The following is a 24,619-nucleotide window of genomic DNA, read 5'->3' on the forward strand; positions in this document are numbered from 1 at the left end:
CTTCATTAATCAGGATGTCAGCCAGTAATTTTAAAGTTTTGGGTTTTTAAAGGGGAAGGTTACAGGAGACATTCCTGCTTTTCTGAAAAAAGTCTGTCTGCTACTCCATAGACATTTCTGAGTTTTGAAGAAATTTTATTTATCTGTAAACTCAGTTTTGTCTGAAGTTTTATTTACTTGTTTGTTTATTATTTTTATATCACTCACCTATATATATAATAATATATATAGTATATATATATGATATATATATAGTATATATATGAATAATATATCAATAATATAAAAACTAATATTTCCAAGTTCCGAGGCTCATAAGCATTTAAAAGCAAGCATACAGTTGGCCATTGTTATCCACAGACCCTTTTTCTGCGACTATGTCTTAGAGACCCAGTTTCATTGTCCGTGGGTAGAAAAATAGGCAAAATTTGTTTATTCGCGGTTTTGAGTGGCCAGAAATGACTTCTGATGCCATTTCCAGCCTTCATTTTGTGGCTCTTTTTATATTATACTAGTATTTTTAAGCCCGTTAAAATAACAGGCGCTAGTTGGGTTGTGTAGATATGTCTGTTAGATCTGTGTTTCCGTTACATCTTTTATAGTTAGTCTTTGTAAGTGTTAATGTGTAAGTAACGTTTTTTTGATCGATATGCATCTTATTAGTTTTTTTAATACTTATCAATTAAGGCATCAGGAATACTCTATGGGTAAATACTCTTGTTTATTTTTTCAACTTGGTTTCAAACTTCATTATGTCATAGTAAGCATTAGAAGTTGATTGTTTTTTGCAACCCAGGATAGATGGATAAGTAGTGGGACTGCAAAGGACACATTACATCCCCGCTGGCCGTTTGTGTGCTCCAAAAGCGCCGCCGCCTTCCCCCCCCCCCCCACCCATTCCAGAAGTATGGTTACCAAGGGTCCAGTTAAAAGGTGTTTTAGTGAGGCAAGCTACGGAAAGGTTCGCAGAAGCAGGCATGGCCGGCCCAGTCCTTCCCCCGCCGTTGCTATCTCTTCCGCCTCGGGTCCGGTCCCATTGCCGCTGCCTCTCACTTCCCTGCAGCCGGTCCCACCGCTGCTGCCTCTGCCCTCCCCGGTCCCCGCTTCTCCTCCGTTCTTTTCCTAAATGGCTGCATGCTGCCCACGGCCATTTCTGCGGCAGGGCCGGTCCCGCCGCTGCCGCATCCACCACGAAAGGGGAAGGCGAGCCGGCAGCTGCTGCCACACCACCACGGAGACCACCTGCCGGCTCGCCTTCCTCGCTGCAGCCGCTGGCTCCCCTTCCCCGCTTCATTCGCTGGCTCGCCTCGGCCGCCGGCTGACCTGCGCCACCGATGCGGCCTCTGGCTCGTCTCGGCCACCAATGCGGCCGCCGGCTCGTCTCCACCGCTGCTGGTGGCGAGCCCCTGGTGGCGCAGTGGTAAAACTGCCGCCCTGTAACCAGAAGGTTACAAGTTAGATCCTGACCAAGGGGCTCAAGGTTGACTCAGCCTTCCATCCTTCCGAGGTCGGTAAAATGAGTACCCAGAATGTTGGGGGCAATATGCTAAATCATTGTAAACCGCTTAGAGAGCTTCGGCTATAAAGTGGTATATAAATGTAAGTGCTATTGCTATTGCTATTGCTGCAGCCGCCGGCTCGTCTCCGCCGCCGCTGCGGCCGCCGGCTCGCCTCCGCCGACTTCCCCTCCTGGCCCCTCCCGGTTCCCACATGTCGGCATTTGAGCTCCATACGGCCGCTTCAGCGGCAGGGCCGGCCCCGCCACCTCCGCCCTCCCCGGTCCCCGCTTCTCCTCCTTTCGCGCGGAGAGGCAACATGGCCGCCTGGTGCCTGCGGCCGTATCTTTCTCGGCTCCGCGCATGCCCAGAACGGTCGAGAAAGACACGGGCGCAGAGACACGGGCGCACACCCAAGCCTTAGAGGAGTCTGTAGACGTGCCAATAGACTAGAACGGAACCCCCACAAACAACAAGGGCTACCTGTATATGTAATGTTTCAGAATCAGACTGAAAATAGTGAGCTAGAACTCCACCATCTTAATAATGATATACTAGGCATCAAAGCCCAACATAATACTAAGCCTTCTCACACTGTGTGGCATCCCATCCCTTGGAGGGGTTCAGGGCATCTGAAGAACAAAGTGCGGAAAGTTCAAAGGAAGCATACGATCCTAAGCAGCCTAGTTGAATTGAGTGGCTCCTGGTAGTAGACAGTGATCCACAGTAGATTGATCCTCCATCATCTTAACTTGATTTGTGAAGAAGGAAGCACAGAAAGAGCTGCTATTTTGTTCTAATTATAAGTTTGCTGAGTTTGATTTTAAGAGTCAGTAGTGTAAAGGCAGTTCACACAATTACTAAGAGGGCAGGACCAGTGTCCTACCCAGCTTCAGGAGCAGTGCGCACTACTAGTTTTTGGTCATGTGCTAGCAAACAACTAGGTAGGCAGACAGGAGCTGGGTAGGATGGTGCCGTCCTACCCAGCACTTGAACAAGGTAGGAGGAAAATATGTCCTACACAGCTCCTCTTGCATAAACTCTCTGCTCCTAGTTGGTTGCTAACAGACAGTTGAAAATCAGGAGTGTGCACAGCTCCTAAAGCTGGGTAAGACGCTTGTCCTATCCTCTTAGTGACTGTGTGAATTACCTTATAGTCTGTTTTATTACACTTCTAATTCCAGTGCTGTTAGTTATATTTTTGCCTGTAGCTGTGTGCATGCAATTGTATGATAGGATCTTCACACATTCACCTGTGGAACAAATGTTAGTGAGGTGGGGGGGCACACCACAGAAGGTAATGGAAGTAAAGATGGACAGAAGATTGAATTCTATCATACAGTTGAATTAAAAAATAGTATTGCTATACAGTCTTCTGTACGCAAAACAGGTCATATCTTATTGTTGAGATGGTTTGGTATGAGATTGGAAACTGTAAAAGGTCAGAACACTTTTTAGGAGATTAATGTGCATGAACAGAATTTAAAATAAATTCATCCTTGACCTGTAATACTCCTGAACTAAGACTGATTAGAATCTAAGGGCACAAAGGACACTTGAAGACTACTTATGAGAGCATGGAATTCATATAATTGAGCACTAGAATTGGATTGTTTGGATCTATGTTGGCAGAAGACACACACTAGCATTTCACACTAGCCACAAAATTGAGCCCAGTCCTTTAAATTAACATTTGACTTAAATGATTCAACATGTTGATTAAATTCAAATTATTAATTTCATTAAATAACACATGCACTTATATTGTAGAGAGTCTAGGCTTTAAACAGTTTTTGAGTTTAGGATTATGGTTTGTCATTTCTTGTAATTTCTTACTAAGAGGTTTCTGACTGCAAAAGACCAATATGTGGTATCTATTTTAACAGGACTTGCAGGCACAAGATAGAGCTCACAGAATTGGACAGCAGAATGAAGTTCGAGTCCTTCGACTATGCACAGTAAACAGTGTGGAGGAGAAAATTCTTGCAGCTGCCAAGTATAAGCTGAATGTGGATCAGAAAGTAATTCAAGCTGGCATGTTTGACCAAAAGTCTTCAAGTCATGAGCGGAGGGCTTTTCTCCAGGCAATATTGGAGCATGAAGAAGAAAATGAGGTATTCTAACTTCCTTAAGAGTTTTAAATAGAAAAATACATCCACTCCACCACCCACCCCCAGGATCCTGATGTCAGTGTATATCCCATGCTAAAAGTATTTATCCAGGCAATCTGGATGTAGTGAGCTGTTTAAATAACACATAATTCCTTTTTATTTTACACAATTTATTCTGGTACTGGGAAGGGCAAGGACTCAACCTGAGGTCACGCAGCCCTCAGGGACATATACCTGCAAATGAATAGTCCTTTAGACTAGGAGAGAGCAGTGAAAATTTCTCCCCTGCCCCCTCCCCCACTGCTGCTGGGCTGCAGAAAAAGGAAATGCAGCTCATTTTCAACTTTTTTGTTTCCCCAGAGGGCTACTCCCATTGTCATAGCACTGTGGAGAATGCCAGCCATTGAACTGATTATATAACTCAATTTTATTTAAATAATAACTTTATATTATATATTATTTTCTCATAAGGAGTGGGATATTGTGTGTGTGTGTGTGTGCGCGCGCGTGCACACAATATGGATTCACAAGCGAATAGTGTTACTATATTTGTAGACTGCTCTTACACATGCTTACTCAGAACCAAGTCCCACTGAGTTCAGGAGGGCTCACTTAAGCATGCATAGGGCTGCAACCAGAAAATAATGATGATATATTCATATCCACATTTTCTTGTCTCTCCTTAATTCCTTAATAAAGGGATGTTTATTTTCTGAGCATTTTCTTTACAATAAGAGTTTCCTTATTTGTGCTGTTCCTTTTATTTGTATACTGTTCCTAAGCCTAGATAATAAAAACCTCACTTTGTTAACTACAGTGAGGATAGTCCAAATTTTCAACATTTGTTTTATTTTTACCCTGTGTTTGTCCAATTGACAAAAACTAAGATAGAACATTAGGATGCAGCAGCTTGCCACTTCCTCTCTAACAGTTGTGGCTAGTATAGTTAAGATGAGTGTTCTCAACATTCTGCCATTATAAGCTCTGAACATTCTGTTGCTTATAAAGTCAAAAGAATCCACCCAATCCTTCTGAAATCGTGCACATATCAACTAGGGGGAAGAGACACCACCCTTCCAAATTTGGTGCAAATCCATTGTAAAATGGAGAGGAGAGGAGAGCTGGTCTTGTGGTCGCAAGCATGACTTGTCCCCTTAGCTAAGCAGGGTCTGACTGCTTAGCTAGAAGTGTGAGCACTATAAGATATTCCCCTTAGGGGATGGAGCTGCTCTGTGAAGAGCAGAAGGTCTCAAGTTCCCTCCCTGGCTTCTCCAAGATAGGGCTGAGAGAGATTCCTGCCTGCAACCTTGGAGAAGCCGCTGCCCATCTATGAAGACAATACTGAGCTAGACAGACCAATGGTCTGACTCAGTATATGGTAGTTTCCTATGTTCCTATGTAAAATGGCTGAGATACAGCAGTTTAAGTTTTTGACTCCTATAAAGTGGGTTCAAAGTTTTGGCGACCTTTTTTCACCACAGATAATGTATATTTTTAAAAGTTTGATTTTTTGATATATTTTTTTAAACATTCCCCCAAAATTCAGGTCAATAAGGCACTGGTTTGAAAAACATCAATCTAGTGATTTTTGAGTAACTACTGTTTGAAATCCACATAATAACAGGGAAAATAACTAAGACAAAGTTAGCTAAGAGCATAACTGAGTCTGCCCACTGAGAATTTTGAAGCCAAAGTTGGGAGGGGCAAGTCCTGACAATTTCTAGGGAGTGACTTCCTGGTTCTGAACATAGGTTCCTGATAAGAGCAGTCTGGGAGCAGTCTGGTACTTGTATAGTTAAACAATAATCCCCCCCCCCCGCTTTCCTTTCATGGACATTTGTTTTCTCCCTCTGCCCCCTTTCACCCCTACCAAAGGGAGGAAGCAGAGGCCCTCAACAAGGCCTGGAATAAATTACAAGAAAGTAAATCCATTGATTCCACTGCAGCTTACTTTTCAGTAAGCACACATAAGAATCAGGACCGACAGAGATCCTAGGCAAGAGTGTGGGTTCTCTTCCTCCCCACCCTCCCAGCCCCTCAGCAAAGCATAGAATGGGGTGGACTCCATTTATTTCTCTGAGTAAAAATGTATAGGATTAGGACCAAGGACCCCATGCTAGGAAGTTCCGAAGGTGAAACCTCAGTGAAATCCTAAAAACTATTCCCACACAGCACCAAGAAACTATCATTCTGGTATCGACTGCTCTTGAACATGGAGGTTCTACATCAGAGCCAAACTGACTGTAAATATGGAAGTTTCACTTGGCCATACTTAAGAAATGAAGTCTCCATATTCACAGGCAGTTTGGCTATCATGTAGAACCTCCATGTTCAAGGGCAGTCTACACTGCAACAATAGTTTGTTGGCACTGAGTGGGAATGGTTTCTGGGATTTCCTGGCTCCACTTTTTGGTACTTTCTGGAAGTATTTAGCTGAGCACTGTGAGAAAGAAGATGCTGGGCTGGCATACACATGCCTTTTCCAGCAGCATTTTGATAACTGAAACTGCAGTTCTATATGCCCACGTACAAGGAAGTAAACTCCATTAAACTCAGTGGGACTTGCTTCCATGTAATGGAGGTAAAGTGTGCCGTTGAGTCGGTGTCGACTCCTCACTTGTGTACAACATTTACAATATTCTACTTTCTAGACAGAAGGAAAAGAGACAGCCACTAATAAGTATCATTAAAACATGCCAAACTTTATTAAAGAGGAAGAACAGCCGTGGCCAGAAGAGCTCATATCAGCTCCTGTACCCAGAGAACAGGCCCTGGAAAGGTGGAGGGAGGGCTGCTCAAGGCCTGAGAGTCTCCTGAGTGAAGGAAGGAGAAAAAGAAGAAGAGATGAGGGTTCATATAGGTTTCCATCCCTTAAAAGAATTGGGGTTTCAAGAATTGGGGGTCATTTGTTCTCTAAGGGTCTCATAAACCAGAGTATGAGTCACTATATATGGTTTAAAAAGCACAATTTAGAGGATTAAGGCCTAGTAATTCAGTCAGATTCGCTTAAGGATTACCATTATTTTGCTGATAACACCATCCTGAGGGATATTAAATCAAGCAGGATAACTCTGAGGAAATTTCTGGGAAGAGAATCTGTAATTTTTGGACACGGTTGTTAAAAGTGTTTGTTATTTTTAATGATCATTGTTTGTGTGAAGTATGTATTTAAAGTGAACACAAATTACCTGCTTCTTGTTGTGTCCTTTATTCATTGTTGAATAATAATGAGGTGGGATCACACTGCCACTATTACTAAATCCACTGATTTCATTTAATTGTGTTTTTTCGGGGGTGGGGAGTGTGACTTTATCTTAGTTGAAAGTTTTACAAAGTTTTTGTTGTTCACCATCAGGAAGTTCTACCTTGTGGTTTGGGTAAGCTCTTCCCCATAGTGTCTAATCAGATATTCCTTAACACCAGGAAATTCAGTAATCCAAAAACCTTCGGTTTAAGATGAGAGATAAGATGCTTTACATTTTCACTGGAAATTACAAGTTAACATGCTCATCTTAACTTCTGTGCCATATGAGGCTCCATGTATCCACATTTTGCCTTGGTCTTTCAGTTGGACATTTGGCTGGGGAGGGATGAATCCAGGCAGACATTTAACAGGTGCAGTTTCCCTAATAAATTCCTTGAGATGCCCCTGATGAATTTTTTCTGGATGCATCTCTGATCAAGGCATTCTAAAGTTCATAAAGGGCAAAGAAATTACTTCAATAATTAGATTTTCTAATATGCTGTTATCACTGTTGCACTGATTACATTCCACAGTAAGACCAATTATGTCATTAGCAGAAGGGGTTGTTTTATAGCTTTTTTAGTATCATCAAATTTTATAAATAACAAACAAAGGTAGCTGGATACAATGGCAGTGTGCAGTCTGAATCTTTTGTTCATTTAATTAACAAATGCATACTAAATTGTCACTTCATTTAAAATTAAGAAAACCTCCTAAGAATAATTAATAAGGATATTTCCTAATAAAAGCATTTTGTGGAAGTAGAACCAGTGAAATATAAATATGAATGCAGTTGTGGTTTTCCAGTTTAGTTCTAACCACTGATTGAACCAGAAAGCAGAGGAGGTAGGAAGAAATTCAATTCACTATAGCATTACATATTTTTATGCCCAACAATCTGTTGTACTGATTGCTGATGGGCAATTAGGTAACCCCTTCCTTTTTCTTTCTCTAGGTCTTTTGTTTCTTTGAAGGTCTTACTACTGGAATATGGCCCTAAATGTCTCCTTTTTTCTTTTCTTTTTTCTTGGGCTTGTGCAGCAGACAAGAATAGACTCTGCTATATAAGTCATTTTTATTTCATTTTTGTTATGTTCTGAGATGCTTAACAGTCCCCCCTCTCCTTTCAAGTTAGGCTTCTATAAACAAATTTGAGAACCCCTGAATTAGAGGAAAGTGTAATATGTTGTACCTATTCCAGTTTTTATAGAAAAGTCTCCATATAAGTGAGGGATACCCTTCAGTTAAATTTTGTTGTAAAAAAACAGTTTAGGCTGCTGAGTTGTGATTCATGCAGAAGAGATACGCAGCTTTGAGCATATTATAACCTCATGCTTCCTTATGTTTTTCTCATTGAACTGTACTGTTAAAAAAATTATCTACTCATTAAGTAAGGCATTTTCACTGGCTTCAGATTTGATTTCATATGTCTTTGCTGGTCCATATTGTTATGCATTGGTATTAGTATGCAGTGTGTAATTATGAACTTTTATTCTAATAGGTATCCAAGAATTAATAGGTTGGCATTAGAACAGAAGGTCACACAAACTGTGAACTTCTGAAATATCTCAAACTAGCTTAACCTGCACAGAGCATCTGTGCGTAGTACTTGATTGCTCCCCTCACCCCCTGCCACAGCTAATCCACTCCAGAGATCTCTCCACCCTCACCTGAGCCACGCTCCTGCTCTTCCTCCTCCATCCCGTTGCTCCGTCCCCCTCACCCCTCTTGGTCGCAGCTGCAGTGTTGCCAGTGCCAGTTGGCCAAGCCGCAGCCCCCTATCCCCAGAGACCTCATCCGAGCCCCGCTCTTGCTCCTCCCTGCAGGAGCAGCAGCAGTTGACTGGGCCCTTCCTTGCTGCTGCCACTGCTGCCATGGCCGCTTGTTCTCCTCAGGATGCTGACAGGCCTGGGCCCTTCCCTCGCCTGCCTGCCTCTCTCCGCCAATGGCCTCGGTAGCCCAGAGCAGCAGCAATGGCAGCGGCGGTTGACCAGGCCCTTCCTCACTACTGCTGCTGCTGCCGCCATGTCCGCTTGTCCCCTCAGGCCACTGACAGGCCCGGGCCCGTACCTCGCCCTTCCTCCTTTCTCTCTTCCACGCCCTTCTTTTTCTCTCCTCCACTCGTTCTTTCCCTCCCTCCCTTCTTTTCTCTCTCTCTCTTTTCCTTCCTGTCTTAACAGACCTTGTTCATCTTGTTTCCTCACAAATTGCACAGTGGCAACCTCCTTCTCCTGAGGGGGTTCTTTCCTCCCTCACCACCCCTCTCTTCACAGACCGCTGCCCACTATCCTTTTTGATATAGATAGATCCTTCTCTCCTCTACAATCAAGCACATCTTCCGACCAGTAACAGTTGCATTCCAACTGACCTTAACCTTCCTCCCTATCTGCATATGGAATGCCCACTGTGCAATCACCACAGTGCTTCTGCTCTGTTACCTTCAATTGGTAACGCACTGTGAGGGTGGGGCTTGCCACGTACGTCCTTAGCCTTTGGTAGGTAAGTAGGTAGGTAGGTAGATAGATAGATAGATAGATTTATTTTTATGGAGAAATAATTGAATACAATTTAGTTCTTTAATCCATAATGGAAATGTATATACTGTACTGTTGTAATAAGTCACCTTAAGTGGCGCAGCAGAGAAATGCTTGTCTAACAAGCAGAAGGTTGCCAGTTTGAATCCCCGCTGGTACTATATCGGGTAGCAGCAATATAGGAAGGTGCTGAAAGGCATCATCTCATACTGCGCAGGAGAAGGCAATTGTAAACCCCTCCTGTATTCTACTAAAGAAAACCACAGGTATCCGTGGGCACCAGGAGTCGAAATCGAATTGATGGCACACTTTACTGTCGTAAAGTGGGAAAGAATTGTTATATTTTGAAAAGGCAATTCTAGTTGTCCAAACTGAAATGGAGCCAGCATGATTAACATTTTCTGCTTTGTTTAATATAATTGGAAGGAATAAATGATCCAAGTTATAGTATCTGGAAAGGGCATGGTCTGGTTATGGGAGGACAGTCTTTCCAGGCATGTGGGTTTAAAAACAAAACAAAATACAGGTGAAACTCGGAAAATTAGAAGATCGTGCAAAAGTCCATTAATTTCAGTAATGCAAATTAAAAGGTGAAACTGATATATGAGACAGAGGCATTACATGCAAAGCGAGATAAGTCAAGCCTTAATTTGTTATAATTGTGATGATCATGGCGTACAGCTCATGAAAACCCCAAATCCACAATCCCAGAAAATTAGAATATTACATGGAACCAAGAAGACAAGGATTGAAGAATAGAACAATATCGGACCTCTGAAAAGTATAAGCATGCATATGTATTCAGTACTTGGTTTGGGCCCCTTTTGTAGCAATTACTGCCTCAATGCGGCGTGGCATGGATGCTATCAGCCTGTGGCACTGATGAGGTGTTATGGAAGACCAGGATGCTTCATTAGCAGCCTTCAGCAATTCTGCATTGTTTTTTCTCAAGTCTCTCATCCTTCTCTTGGCAATGCCCCATAGATTCTCTATGGGGTCAGGTCAGGCAAGTTTGCTGGCCAATCAAGCACAGTACACTGTATACTTTTCAGAGGTCCGATATTGTTCTATTCTTCAATCCTTGTCTTCTTGGTTCCATGTAATATTCTAATTTTCTGAGATTGTGGATTTGGGGTTTTCATGAGCTGTACGCCATGATCATCACAATTACAACAAATTAAGGCTTGACTTATCTCGCTTTGCATGTAATGCCTCTGTCTCATATATCAGTTTCACCTTTTAATTTGCATTACTGAAATTAATAGACTTTTGCACGATATTCTAATTTTCCGAGTTTCACCTGTACCTAAAGGGCATTAAGCTTCACATCTCAGACTTTAGAAGTTTCCAACTGATTTTTATGCAGTCAATTCAGGGGAAAGGATGTTATTATTGCACTCCAACTGCTTCTATGGTGGTTACAAAGCAGGTCTGCTTTTCGTTCAAAACAGGACAGTTGCATTCTCAAGATATACTCCCCATGCTGTTAAATGTGGGAATGGGGACATCAGCTGCTGGCTGTTTCATAACTTCTTCCCTCATAAACACGAAGTAGTCTTAACTTAATTTAACTAAGATTTTATTCAGAAACCACTCCATTTTTCAACTTCTCCTTTAACTTCTTTCTGACTGCACCCCCCACACTCTCTACAGGATTCCCACTGAGACAAATTTCTAAAATCACAAAACATTAAAGACTACTGGATAGAATACAACACATCCCTCCCCTTTAACAACCAGAATTGAATTAATTTAAAATTCAGTGACAAGCACTTCTCCTAATTCTTGGGGTCTCTGGCACAAGAGCTGTTTGTGATTTTTCTTCTGGAACCAAGGATTGTCCATCATTGTCATCGGTCTCATCTGTGAGGTCAAAACTGGAGGCAAGATCAAACTCTTCTCCTGTTCATCTCTTGAGATCAGATTCCTGTCCCTCTTGTCTCATGGTGTGCATGCTGGAAAGTATTGAACTATTCAATTTCTTTCCATCATCCAATATGACAGAATCTTCTAGGATTTTGATTGTTTTGGTCCAGAATATCAGAAACTCCCCTTTCTCTTTTTACTGAACAAAGTCTCCCACTTGAAATGTTTACTTTTCTGATCCACATACAATTTATATTTTTGTTGCTTCTCACTTACCAATTACCAATCTCTGCATCCGCAGGGAGAGATGGCACAGAAAGCCCTATCAGTTGTTGCCATTGGGTAAGTTTGGTAGTAGCTTTGTGTCCTCTTAGCAGTTCAAATTTTGATTTTCCTGTAGTAGAATGAGAAGTGTTCGATAAGCAAATGGAGTTTCACAGGTTGCCTCTTTCTAGGGTTGTTGTTGCATAGTAGCCAGTTGTAAACTTTCCGTCATTAACCGGTTAATTCTTTCCACTAAGCCATTCCCTCGAGGATGTTACAAAGAAATAGTCATGTGTTTTATCCCATGGTTACACAAGTATTGCTCCATTTCAAATGAGGTTAGCCGTGTCCCATTGTCAGTCACTAGTTCTTTGGAAAGACCTTCTCTCGCAAAAGCTTCAGCAATGAACTGGATCACCTTGTTTGTAGTAATGTTGTCAGCAAAAGAAACTTCTGGCCACCTGGAATAGTAAACCACCATCGCTATAACAAATCTTTGTTTTATGGGTTGGTTGTCAAAAGGCCCCATTATATCCAGAGCAAGTTTTCCCCAGGGACCACTGGGATACTCTACTGGAGTCAAGAGGATGGTCTGCGATTTGTCAAATACAGCACAAGCCATTCAGTGAGGCAGCCTGAGCTAAGATGCAATGGAGCAAATTTGGAGGCACATTTTCTAACAAATTTAGAGTAATACTCACAAAGTCCTAAAAATGAGCGAGGTACATCCTTGTCGCATGGCTCTGGTGTTTCCCAAATAGCTTTCACCAAGTCTGCTTTGGGATGTACACCACTTGTGTGTCCCAACTACATCACCAAGTGTGTGGAAAACTGACATTTCTCTGCAGAGTTAGTAAGTCCATGTTGTCGGGGTTTTCTTAAGACCTGTCAGTTTAGCATCATGTGCTTCAGTGGTTTTGCCATACACTAAAATGTCATCCTGAAAGTAAGTGATACCATCTGTAGTTCCAAGAATTCCATGCATCATTCTTTGAAATACCGAAGCTGCAGAGGCTAATCCAAAGGGCGGTCTTTTGTATTGAAAAAGACCCTCTGGGCTAATGAAGGCTGTGTATTTGCGAGAACATTTGAGCAGAGGAATTTGATGATAGGCCGAAGACAAGTCCAAAGTTGTGAACACGAAGGCCTCTTTCAGAATAAACCGCATTTCATTGATGTTGGGTAATGTATGACAATGCACTACCATGCTGGAGTTCACATCTCGTAAATGCACCACTGAGAGACCTTAAAGGCCAAGTTGAAGACAGGTCATCCTGGAGAGAATCTGTGGTAGCTAAGGGTCGACACCGACTTGATGGCACTTAATCAATCAATCAATGCAGTGGAAGAAGGATGAAGAACTTTCACAGGCTTTGCAGGTCCATACGCATACCTGGTTTAAAATCTCATCGACAAATGTTTTATAGCTGCTTCCCATATAAACATGAAGTAGTCTTCACTTAGTTTAACTAAGACTTTGTTCAGAAACCACTCTATTTTTCTCCTTCTCCTTTCCCTCCCTCTTCTTTCTGATTCCACCCCCCACACACACTTTACAGGATCCCCACTGGGACAAACTTCTAAAACCACAAAACCTAAAAGACTAGTAGATAAGAATACAGTATGGGCCTTGATCCTGATACACCCCCACCGACCATACCCCCTACCAACTACACATTTGATATTCCAGAGAAATGTTTGATAACAGTGTGACCGTTGGAGTAGGAACTCAGGGTTCCCACTACCTTCTTTATAGAGGTACCTCCCCTTTCAAAGGAATCCTGAACATGCAGGCATCTATTGTACAATTGTCGGGTTTGAGTATTTTAATAAATGTTGCTTATATTTTCATATAATCATCTTTCTGTATTGATAAACAACATATAATAATCAGGGTTGTATCTTTAAGTATAAATAAAATTCTACTCAAGATGCATGACTGAAGCTGCATTGAGTGATTAAAAGTGAAGGTTAAGATCCAAAAGTGGTGTTTAGGATCATGCAAGAAGCTGTCTGTCTGTGGAATGTTTGACTTCTTTCTTTGAACTAATACTCTTGTCAAATCACCAATTGCCCTCAATTGCAAAAGCAGTTTGCCAAATGGTGTGTCTGTGTGTGCTGCTCCAACTTTAGAGCTCCCTTGAATTCAGAGAACTAGTTTCACCGTTCTTTGGACTCTAGTACTATAATTAAGGGTACATATAAACTGGCTGTGCTGGATTTTTCTGGTTTTCCCCCCCCACTTTCTTTCCCCAACTACTCTCCTGTATTTGCCTTATTTCAAGGAAAGCAGCTTAATCTTAAAACATACTTTCTGCTTAGCAAGAACAGAAATTGTATTAGAAGTTGTAATAAACTTTACAATTGCACTTTAAAAATCAGGAAAATATCCAAAGTGGTATTCTATAGACCTCACTTGCACCTTGCATATATCTTGCAGTTGTTCAGATTAGGCTATTAGCAGTTTGTCAAATAGTCTCATCAACTTCTGTGCATCCTTACAAAAACACATGCATACATATTCTGTGCATTTTTCTCTTCATCTATAGGAAGAAGATGAAGTTCCTGATGATGAGACTCTGAATCAGATGATTGCTCGACACGAAGAAGAATTTGATCTTTTCATGGTAATGATACTGTACAGTCTTGTCTCTACATATTGCCTTTGTTTACCTTCACAATTTACTTTCTAGTCTAGGAGGTCTTTGATGGTGTTCCCTTTAAATATATATATATATATATTTTATTTTGAAGATATGAAATACAAAGGCAATTTGTACCAGATAGTATCATATACACTTTTGTTCATTCTCGGCCATCTTCTTCTGTAATCAAACTAAATAACTTCCTTTACAGGAGCCAGACGGCAAACACTAGCATAGAGTTCAGATTTTGTACAAGTTCAAGGAGACCATAAAGCAGGCTTCCCCAAGCTGCGGCCCTCCAGATGTTGCTGAACTACAACCCCCAGCATACCCAGCCACAATAAATTGTGGCTCGGGATGCTGGGAGTTGTAGTTCAGCAACATCTGGAGGGCCGCAGTTTGGGGACGCCTGCCATAAAGTATCACTGTTCTGCAGATTTAGCTTCTATGTTGCCTGAGGTAAGAGGTGTTGAATGGATTTATGCCTGCTCAGTGTCTCCATATATATATATCACATGACATGAACCAAATTCATTGTTCTTAGTGTCTTCCTAAAAACCAGCATGAAAATACTTACCTGCCCTTTGGACTGGTAGGAAGCCTTGGAATGCATTTTTCCTATGTGCCACAAGAGGTTGCTGTGGCACCTACTCAGTTGATAACCCAAATGGTTACTCTTCTTCATCTGTTCTGTCAGCTGTCTGCCCCTGCCCCCCTCCGCTGGTGCTTAACTGCAAGCTTGATCAGAAGAAATAAAAACAAGAAGCTGCAGCAATGCAGAAGTGGAGTGTTTCACTCCAGGAATTATCATTTATTGATTTATTTATAAAATTTGTTATGCTGCTTTTATACAGCTGTTCTAAGGGCAATGTACAGATTAAAACAGCACAATGATGTGAAATCATGGGTTTTTAAAAAAATATTTTGAACACAGGCATAAAATCATAGACCCTAATGCTCAGGGATTGTTAGAAAGGACTGGTAAGGATGGAAATCGATATCAGAAAGGCTATATACATGAACTGAGGAAGAAACTAATGAGTCAGAGTAAGGGTTTATTAGGATAAGAACATAAGAAAAGCCCTGTGGTATCAGGCCCAAGACCCATCTAGACCAACATCCTGTTTCACACAGTGGCCCACCAGATGCCTCAGAGAAGTCCACAGGCAAGAGGTGAGGGCACGCTCTTTCTCCTGCTTTTGCTCCCCTGCAACTGGTACTCAGAGGCATCCTGTCTCTGAGGCTGGAGGTGGCCAAAGTCACCAGACTAGTAGCCATTGCTAGACCACGAATTTTTCTAATCCCCCTTAAAAACCATCTAAGCTGGTGGTCATCACCTCATCCTGTGGCAGAGAATTCCATAGATTATGCACTGTATGAAAAAGTTGGTCCTAAATTTGTCAGTCCTTTTGTTGGTCCTAAATTTCCTGACCTTCAGTTTCATGGGATGACCCCTGGTTCTAGTGTAGTGAAAGAGAGAGAAAATGTTTTTATCTCTGTCCACTCTCTCTATTCCATGCATAATTGTACACACCTCTATCATGTCTCCTCATAGTCACCTCTTTTCCAAACTAAAAAGCCCCAGATGCTGTAGACTTGCCTCATAAGGAAAGTGCTCCATGCCCCTGATCATCTTGGTTGCCCTCTTCTGCCCCTTTTCCAGTTCTATAATGTCCTTCTTGAGATACGGTGACCAGAACTGTACACAGTACTCCAAATGTGACTGCACCATAAATTTGTATAACGGCATTATAATATTAGCATTTTTCATTTCAACCCCCTTCCTAATGATCCCTAGCAAGGAATTACCCTTTTTTAGAATGCACGGAGTCACCACTTTCAATGAGCTGTCCAGCACGCCCCAAGATCTCTCTCCTGGTCAGTCACTGACAACTCAGACCTCATCAGTGTATATGTGAAGTTGGGTTTTTTTGCCCCAATCTGCATCACTTTAAACTTGCTTACACTGAACCGCATTTGCCATTTTGTCATCCACTCCCCCAGTTTGGAGAGAGCCTTTTGGTGCTCCAATCTGTTTTGGATCTCACTACTTTAAATAGTTTAGTGTCATCTGCAAATTTGGCCACTTCGTTGCTTAACACAACTTCTAGATCATTTATGAACAAGTTAAAGAGCACTGGTCCCAGTACAGATTCCTGGGGGACCCCAGTTCTTACTTCCCTCCATTGTGAAAACTGTCCATTTATTCCTACCCTCTGTTTCCTGTCCTTCAACCAGTTACCAATCCACACATGAACCTGTCCCCTTATCCCATGACTGCTAAGTTTACTCAAGAGCCTTTGGTGGGGAACTTTGTCAAAAGCTTTTTGGAAGTCCAAGTATACTATGTCAACCAGATCACCTTTATCCACATGCCTGTTGACACTCTCAAAGAACTCCAAAAGGTTAGTGAGGCAAGACTTGTCCTTGCAGAAGCCATGCTGGTTCTTCAGCAAGGCCCATTCTTCTGTATGTTTAACAATTTTGTCCTTAAGTATGCTTTCCATCAATTTACCCAGCACAGTACAGCACAGGAGTTAATCTAACTGGCCTGTAGTTTCCCAGATCCTCCCTGGATCCCCCTTTTTTGAAAATTGGAGTTACATTAGCTATTTGATGTTAACATCTTTCAGTTTCCAGTAATCCCTCTGTGTGTGCATGCATGTGTGTGTATGTATAAATAATTCCCCTGGTTTTAGATGTCAGAATAGTTTCAGAGAACAGAAGGATTTGGAAAAATTCATATAAATAAAACATATTTTTAAATATATATACAAAATATTAGGCACTGCAATCAGACGTTGGTCATGTCTTTGGAACTGCTCAGTCTCCATGTCTCTGGCAAATCACATGACAAGTTATTGGTCTGTCAAAAATGTTATGACAATATAATTTGTCATGTGATTTGCCTAAGACAGGCATCCCCAAACTGCGGCCCTCCAGATGTTGCTGAACTACAACTCCCAGCATCCCTAGACACAATTTTTTTTGGCTGGGTATGTTGGAAGTTGTAGTTCAGCAACATCTGGAGGGCTGTAGTTTGGGGATGCCTGGCCTAAGACATGGATAAAGACATGAGCCTGGTTTTGTGGGAAACTGGTCTGTGGTCTGTGTTTAAAAATCATTTATATGTACTAACATATATATTAGTTATCATTGTCAAGATGTCATAGATACTGATTACCAGAGTTTCCTGTTAATTTCAGCAACTGAGTTCTCAGCAGCTCGGAAATCCATTCTTCTTCAAGTGTGTCATTTCATAACAATTCATACCAGGTAACTGCTGAGAAAGAAAATGGCAGAATGTTATAGAAAACATCAAATAGTTATGAGCATCCAGCTAGCTTTGAGTTTTCTTAATTATGAGATCTGCTCTTAACAGCGAATGGACATGGACCGTCGCAGGGAGGATGCCCGAAATCCAAAGCGCAAACCACGCTTGATGGAGGAAGATGACTTGCCATCCTGGATTATCAAAGATGATGCTGAAGTTGAAAGGCTTACATGTGAAGAAGAAGAAGAGAAAATATTTGGGAGAGGGTCCCGCCAGCGCAGGGATGTGGACTACAGTGATGCCCTGACAGAGAAGCAATGGTTAAGGGTATGTGCTGAATCTCCTTTTAGACTGGATAGGCAGCTATTTTTTTACTGTATGTTGTTGTTTGTGTATTAATGATGAGTTCAAAACTAGTAGCATATAAATTGAGGGCTCATGAGGAATTACAGGGGAAAGAAGAATCAACAACTGGGAAATTCTACCCGCACACCGCCACCCAGCACCATAACATCAGACTGCTGAGCTCTAACTGCTGAGGTTTGGGGATAGTAAGCTAGAAGCTACTCTCTTGCCAAACCCAAGAGGTACAATGTGTAGGGGGAGTAGTGGTATTTTTACTTGTACCTTGCCTGCTATGTACAGAAGAGTGGGGGTGGTGGGGAAAAGTTGAGGTCAGGGGGTACACATATTATGGCACACATTGATGACCCTATTTTTACCCTTCCTTCCTCCCCCTTTACAGCTGAAAGACACTTTGGAGGAGCAATTTATTAAGATTGGGGAAATCACAGTGTATCACTAGCCCATAATGAGTGTTCCTTGTTCTGGTTTCATACCAGCTTAGAACAAGAGTCCCTATAATTATTTAGAGCTGGGAGGGGGAGGAAAAAGGGTCACCCCTCCCCTCCAACCTCTTGAAACCTTCCTCCATTGTGTTATTTCGTCCCAAAAGGATTGGGTCTGGAGCTAGCTGGCAATTCAAAATCTGAGCACTTCACAGTTATATAGTGAGATGGGGAATACAGGAGGACCTCATTAACCGTGGGTCCAGCACTCACGATTTTGCATATCTGCAGTCAGGTAATTAACACCCAATTTCAGTATATGGGGGGGGGAGGGTTAAACCTGTGTCTCCACGGGTTGGGGGTGGCCAGAAATGAAAATGACCTCAGAGGTCATTTCCGGCCACCATTTTGGCTGCTGGAGAAATCAGGAGCCATTTTATGGCTCAAAATGAATGCAAAACCCACTGTTTTTGGCCAATTTATGGCACTGTGGGCAACAGTAGAACACTTTGAGGTGGCATGTGGGGACGTTTGAGGGGGGAAAGGGGCAAAAACTGCCATGTTTGGCTGATTTTTGGCCAATTTTCGGCATCCAAGAAACTAACTCATCAGTTCCCATTGCCTTAATGCCCCATTATTCACTGATTCGCTATCTGCAGGTTCCTCTGCAGAACAGAATCCCTACAAATAATGGGGTTCTCCTGTATAGTGTTTCTGGAGAGTAGGAACGGTATCATTTTCCCTTTCTTTCCCTGAAACCTCCCCACATAGTGTGCAAGAGAAAAGTTTTTCACCTCACAACGGGCTTCTGCCCAACTCCTTCAGGATATTACAAACTGTTATCAGGAGTTCAAACAGACTAATCCATGCCACTCCTTCCCTTGGTTTTTTTCTCACTCAACTTACACCCTCAACATTCCATACTTCCTTGATACAACTGAGCATTTGTCCTTATCAGGCTGCTTTGGGTTCTATGTTTTGTTTTACCAGAATTTTCCAGTTATATTATGCCCCCATGTATTGTACACAGTGCTGACTTTTAAAAGAAGATGGAGGAAAGTTTTTCTTGGCAGGAATCAGGAAACTCTTCTCTTGCTGGCAAGGTTAGGAACTGCTTGCACTTACATCCTGCAACAGCACTCAGAACATTGAGATGGGGAGGCAATGATTGACCAGTCATTCAGGCCTGATTTGAGCCAATTGGTTTGAGGAGAGGAGAGAGCAGGGGCACGTGGCTGAGGGGCAAAGAAATAAGTGGCTCTGTGAAGTAGGTACAAAAATGCCTCCTTCTCCTAAAATGTATATCTCCATACACATCATGACTGTTATTAAAGTGGGTGGGGGGAGCATATTATAATAGGGAAATTATTGTAATTTCTTTTAATTTACAAGTAAATATACATCAGTTATTTGGGGAGTTCGCTCAGTATGCAGAAACCACTACCTAACTTTGGGCATGGCATGCCCCTTTTTGCTGCCAAACTGATAGGCAACAGACCACACAAGTTTGATATTAGAGGAAATTAGAAAGAATGATGCTGATGTGTGTGGATAAACACACAAAGTTTCCTTTCTAAAATTAAGGTTAAGATATTATTTTCAGATTGATCATATAGTTGTTCAAAGATTAGCAAGAAAACATTTTTGGTAGAACCTAAATTATAGTTATAGTAAAGTTATCCATGTTGCAAATGCCTCTTTCTCTATGTCACTTATATAATTCGAATCACTTCTTAATTGGATGCAGAGAGTTTCTTGAATTAAAGTAAATAGCTAATTAGTGTGTGTCACATATCTGGCTGGGGAAATGAAAATCACCTCTTTGGAAGTTTAAAAAGGCATTTTCTCTATATTTCCATTGCTTTATGCCTTTTATTTATTTATTTATTTTATTTATTTGACATATTTTTATACCTCCCAAAACCTACGTCTCTGGGCGGTTTACAACAAAATAAAAACAGAAAAAGTAAAACATTAGTTAAAACTAAAACGAAATGTTTAAAATATTACAACAGTTTTTAAAAAATTAAAAAATATTTTTAAACAGCATTAAAACAATACTAATTAAAAGCCTGGGTGAAGAGATGCATCTTTAAAGACTTTTTAAAAGCTGTCAGAGATGAGGAGGCTCTTATTTCACTAGGGAGCGCATTCCAAAACCTCGGGGCAGCAGCAGAGAAGGCCCGTCCCTGAGTAGCCACCAGACGAGCCGGTGGCAAATGCAGACAGACCTCTCCTGATGATCTCAATGGGCGGTGGGGTTCATGATGAAGAAGACGTTTGAGATCCAGAAACCTGCCAGTAAACTATTCAAAATTAAGATTTTTGTCCACCCTGATGTTTTAATTCTTCAGAGAATCCTTATTACAATATCCCCAAACGCTCTAGTCTGTCAATTTCTGGAACATCTGGTTCTTACTTACTTGGGATAGAGCATGCATTTGATCTCCTGAGAATGTTTAACAGAGTTGTATCCCCATCTAGGAAAAATCACTCTGTACAAATGTTAGTTGTATTTTAATTTCTGTAACATGGATGTTCACTCACTGGGGATGAAAAAGAGAGAAATGCATTCCAACTAGAAATTATCAAAGTAGGGTATATATGAAGAAGTGAAATTGCAGTATATTTCACTTGACAAAAATGCAGAAATGACCAGCATAGCCACTTTCCAAAAGTGAGTTGGATCCAAACATCTATGGATGAAAGGGGGGGAAATGGTTTGGCGGGCGGGGGGGGAGGGAAATGCTTGTGCAAGAGTTTGAACTATAGTGTATAGTGCGCATACATGGGGCTGACACCAGCTGCCTGTTGTCTCTGCTATTGTTTTGCCTTTGTTGCTTCCTGCCAGTAAGGACATTGGGTCCCCCTTGATTTACCACTCAGTGGTGGTGGCGTCTTCCTGTCTCTTCCTTCCCAGTGTACCACCTCACCCTGTCACCACTGGTCATATTCACATAAGATGGTTCTCTCCTTTATGGAGAGTTGCCAGAAAAGGGATTGCTGGGAACCCCTTCCCAGTTCCCCCTACCTAAGTTTGTGTACGTCTTGACTGGGCCAGGTCAAGACATACCTGGCATGGGAAACATTTGTGGCCACATAATTCATGGAAATACTAGCTTCACGCTGAGAGCCTGTGGCACTTTAAAACTATGATAGAGTTGCCTTATAATTTTGTGCTGGTCTTCGTTGGGTAGCATGTATCACTGTTTGTTTGATTATCCCAGTAAGATGGCTCACTTATACTTAATATTGTGAGGCTTGGCTATGAAATAAAGAAAGTCTTAGTCATCCTGATAGTCAGACTATGGTGGGAACTGGATGGGAGGAATGTGTCCCTGTTGGTTCTTTTGGACCTGGCTTTCAATATCATTAACCATGGAATATTTCTGGACTGTAAATTTAAATAATACAGTCATATTCCACAGATTATAGATTATTGTCTAGGGCCAATAATTGAATCTTAATCCAGACACGGAAGTGGTCCTCCTAATCAGTATACTAATCTGGGACTAAGAGTTTAGCCTGTTTTGGAAGGGATAACACACACAACCTGCCCTCGTAACTCAGGTTCACAGTCTAGGAGTACTCCTGGACCCAGCCTTGAACCTGGATGTTCAGATGGTAACTGTGGCTAGAAGTGCTTTTGCCCAATTTAGATTAGTGTGCCAACTGCATCCGTTTCTGGAGAATCCAGATCTAATAATGGTCAAGAGTGCCTTAGTTACCTAATGTTTGAACTACTGTAATGTGTTTGGTGTGGGGCTAACTTTGAAAAGTGCTGGAATGTTGTGGTCAGACTGTTCATTGGAGCCAATTTTCAAGAGCATGCAATTCCCTTTTTACAACAGATTCACTGACTTCCAATTCGTTTCTGGATGCAATTCAAAGTGTTGATCTTGACTTTTAAAACCCTACATGACTTGAACCAGTATAAAGGATTCCTATTAGACTTGAGCCCAAAACGTTTTGGAGGCCATTATAGAAGCCTCTGAAACATTTCACCCACCGGGGCCATTTCAGGTTTTGGAGGTGGTGGAGCTGCTCCCTTAAGGGCAGGGGAAGGTGCACTTACCCCTCCCGCCACATTTTCCCTTCCCACCGCATTTCCCCCGCCGGCACTCTGTTGTATCAAAGCGCCTCGGGGAGGCAACGTACCTCCCTGCTGCCCCATTCCCCTTCTGGTAAGCTTGTATTATAGTTGGGACCATCATTTAAGGCTGTGGGATCACTCATCTCTACTCCCAGCCACCTCTCTGGTAGCCACCTCTCCCACTACACACACACACACACACACACACACACACACACACACATATCAGCCATAACCTGTGATTAAGGTTTATGTCATCGTGTAAGTGGCTTCAGACCCTGGTTAACAGCAAACCCTAATTAGCATTAATTATGGCGAAGGTTGGTGCTGATGTAGGTTTTTGGTTTGCAGGGGGTAGGGGGAGAGTGGAGCTAGTGCCAGAAGGCAAGGAGAGGGGTATTTTGATTCCTTAAACCATTGTTAAGGGATGACGAATATTAATGTCTGCACCACCCTCCAGAAAGTTCAACAGTTTTCTTCACTCTTTTCAACAAATGCAAATTCATTTCTGTCTGTCTGTCTATCTATCTTCATTTTGAGAAGCAGATTACCTAGAAAGTACTGGTTGTACAAGCAGATTTTAAAAGGGTAGCGCTCTCATACAAACGGATTGTACATCTCTTACCATAAGAAAAACATTTGAGCTGCTAATATTTAGTAAATATAAGCAAGTGAGCCATTTCTACCCCAGTCCTTTAAAGGGGAAATGATGATAACTTCAATCAGATTTATCTGAAAGCTTTTCATAAACAATTCGTTATTACTGTTGCTTAGCATGATCTGTTTCGCTGTTTTCATGTGTTGTATATTTTAAACTGTGTACAGGTACAAAGAAGGAAGGAAAATATTTGTAAAGGCTTTTGTCAGCATGCATTGACATATGTTTCCATGTGAAGCTTTCCATAACATCTTCAGGTGTTTCAGGAAGCACTGTAGGCTGAGGACATCACTTACTATACACCCAGACAAAGGTGTAACATTACAATTGATAAAGAATTGTCTGTGTTCTGGAACATTGTGTCCCATGCCCTCTGTAGTGGACACCAGTGATCCACACCCAGTTAGTAGAAGAATTGGCACTATAAACTGGTTGCAGTTCCCTGCTTAGAAGCTTTAACTGCTGGAACCTTTCTGTTGCAACAACCTTTCCACAGCTGCTGGTCTATATGGTGGTCTGGGTAGAGGTTTCAGAAAAGGGTTGTTAATGCAACATCCCAGAAAGGCTGAAATGTTTCTAGCTGCCATATTAATAAATGAGTCCCTACTGTCTGCAGGGATTCAGACAGTAAAAACAAAAAGCAAGAAGACAATCAGTATTTTAAAAATACTGGAATGAAACATAAATTACATTGACCTTTCATATGTTGACCTTTTGTATGTTGATTCTGTGCTGCTGGTGTCTTGGCTTCATTTTCAGCAATAGGGCTACGACATGAAGAAGAAAGGTTGTCTGAATTCACAATTTTACAGTATGTCTTGATCAAAGTCTCTACTTTTGAAATGTCCTGTGCCAAATATTCACCTGAGCTAGAAAATTTGAAAAATATAACACGTCTCTTCTCTATAGAGACTAATGGTGAATGAAATTTCCTTAGTCATCTTCCAAGCATATTCACCTTTCCCAGTTCTTTTAAATTCTGGGACTGACATATGTCCGATTAATCCTAGGTCTTATGTTTTGCTACTAAGGGAATTCTTAATATGAATAACTGCAAAGTAGACTTTGATAGCTGCATGTTATAATCAGTTTGTGGTTATGCTGTGGAGTATCCCCAAACTCCTTTCTCTTTTTCTCCAGTTTGTAGCAAAGGCATGCTGGTGGTATCAATGTACTTGTGTTGTGGACTAAGCTATAAACTCAGTAATTTTTATCTGTAATTTTTATTGGCTTTGTGTGCACAGAGTAGGCACTTGATTGGTGGGATTTTTGGAGCAGTCATCTTTACAGATAATGGTGTGTTAAATTAATTAAGATCCCAAAACCTTCCTTCCTTCTCATACATATACTTCTGTGGAGAGGAACTTGTTAATACTGTATTTTTTATCCACTTCTTTCTGTGGAGAGGAACTTGTTGATATTTTGTATTTTTATCCACTTCTTTCTGTGACCTGAGACCATCCCAAGATATTTTGGTCCTGATACAGAAAACCCAAATGACCCCCTCCATGGTGGTAAAGGCATAATAATAAACTAAATAATTGACAACTTTCTGTCTTTTAATAGTATGCTTGAGACATAAGAACAGCACTGCTGAATCAGGCCCAGCATCCTTTTTCACACAGTGGTCCACCAGATGCCTCTGG

The 24,619-nt window shown here is 41.6% G+C and overlaps 1 protein-coding gene across 5 annotated transcripts in view; it reads left to right on the forward strand.

The window, feature by feature from the left end:
• The window catches only part of SMARCA2 (SWI/SNF related, matrix associated, actin dependent regulator of chromatin, subfamily a, member 2), a 227,440-nt gene that overhangs the window by 162,431 nt on the left and 40,390 nt on the right, over nt 1-24,619 (forward strand). For 4 of the 5 annotated variants that reach the window (XM_053297258.1, XM_053297260.1, XM_053297259.1 and 1 more), the window contains exons 26-28: nt 3,383-3,610; nt 14,065-14,142; nt 17,543-17,761. In XM_053297258.1, the coding sequence (XP_053153233.1) occupies nt 3,383-3,610; nt 14,065-14,142; nt 17,543-17,761 (525 nt within the window). Of the gene's footprint in view, nt 1-3,382; nt 3,611-14,064; nt 14,143-16,398; nt 16,547-17,542; nt 17,762-24,619 lie in introns of those variants that run through there. The other variant, XM_053297261.1, reaches the window with a different exon arrangement.

The sequence above is a fragment of the Hemicordylus capensis genome, chromosome 2 (genome assembly GCF_027244095.1).
Source record: "Hemicordylus capensis ecotype Gifberg chromosome 2, rHemCap1.1.pri, whole genome shotgun sequence".
Taxonomy (NCBI): domain Eukaryota; kingdom Metazoa; phylum Chordata; class Lepidosauria; order Squamata; family Cordylidae; genus Hemicordylus; species Hemicordylus capensis.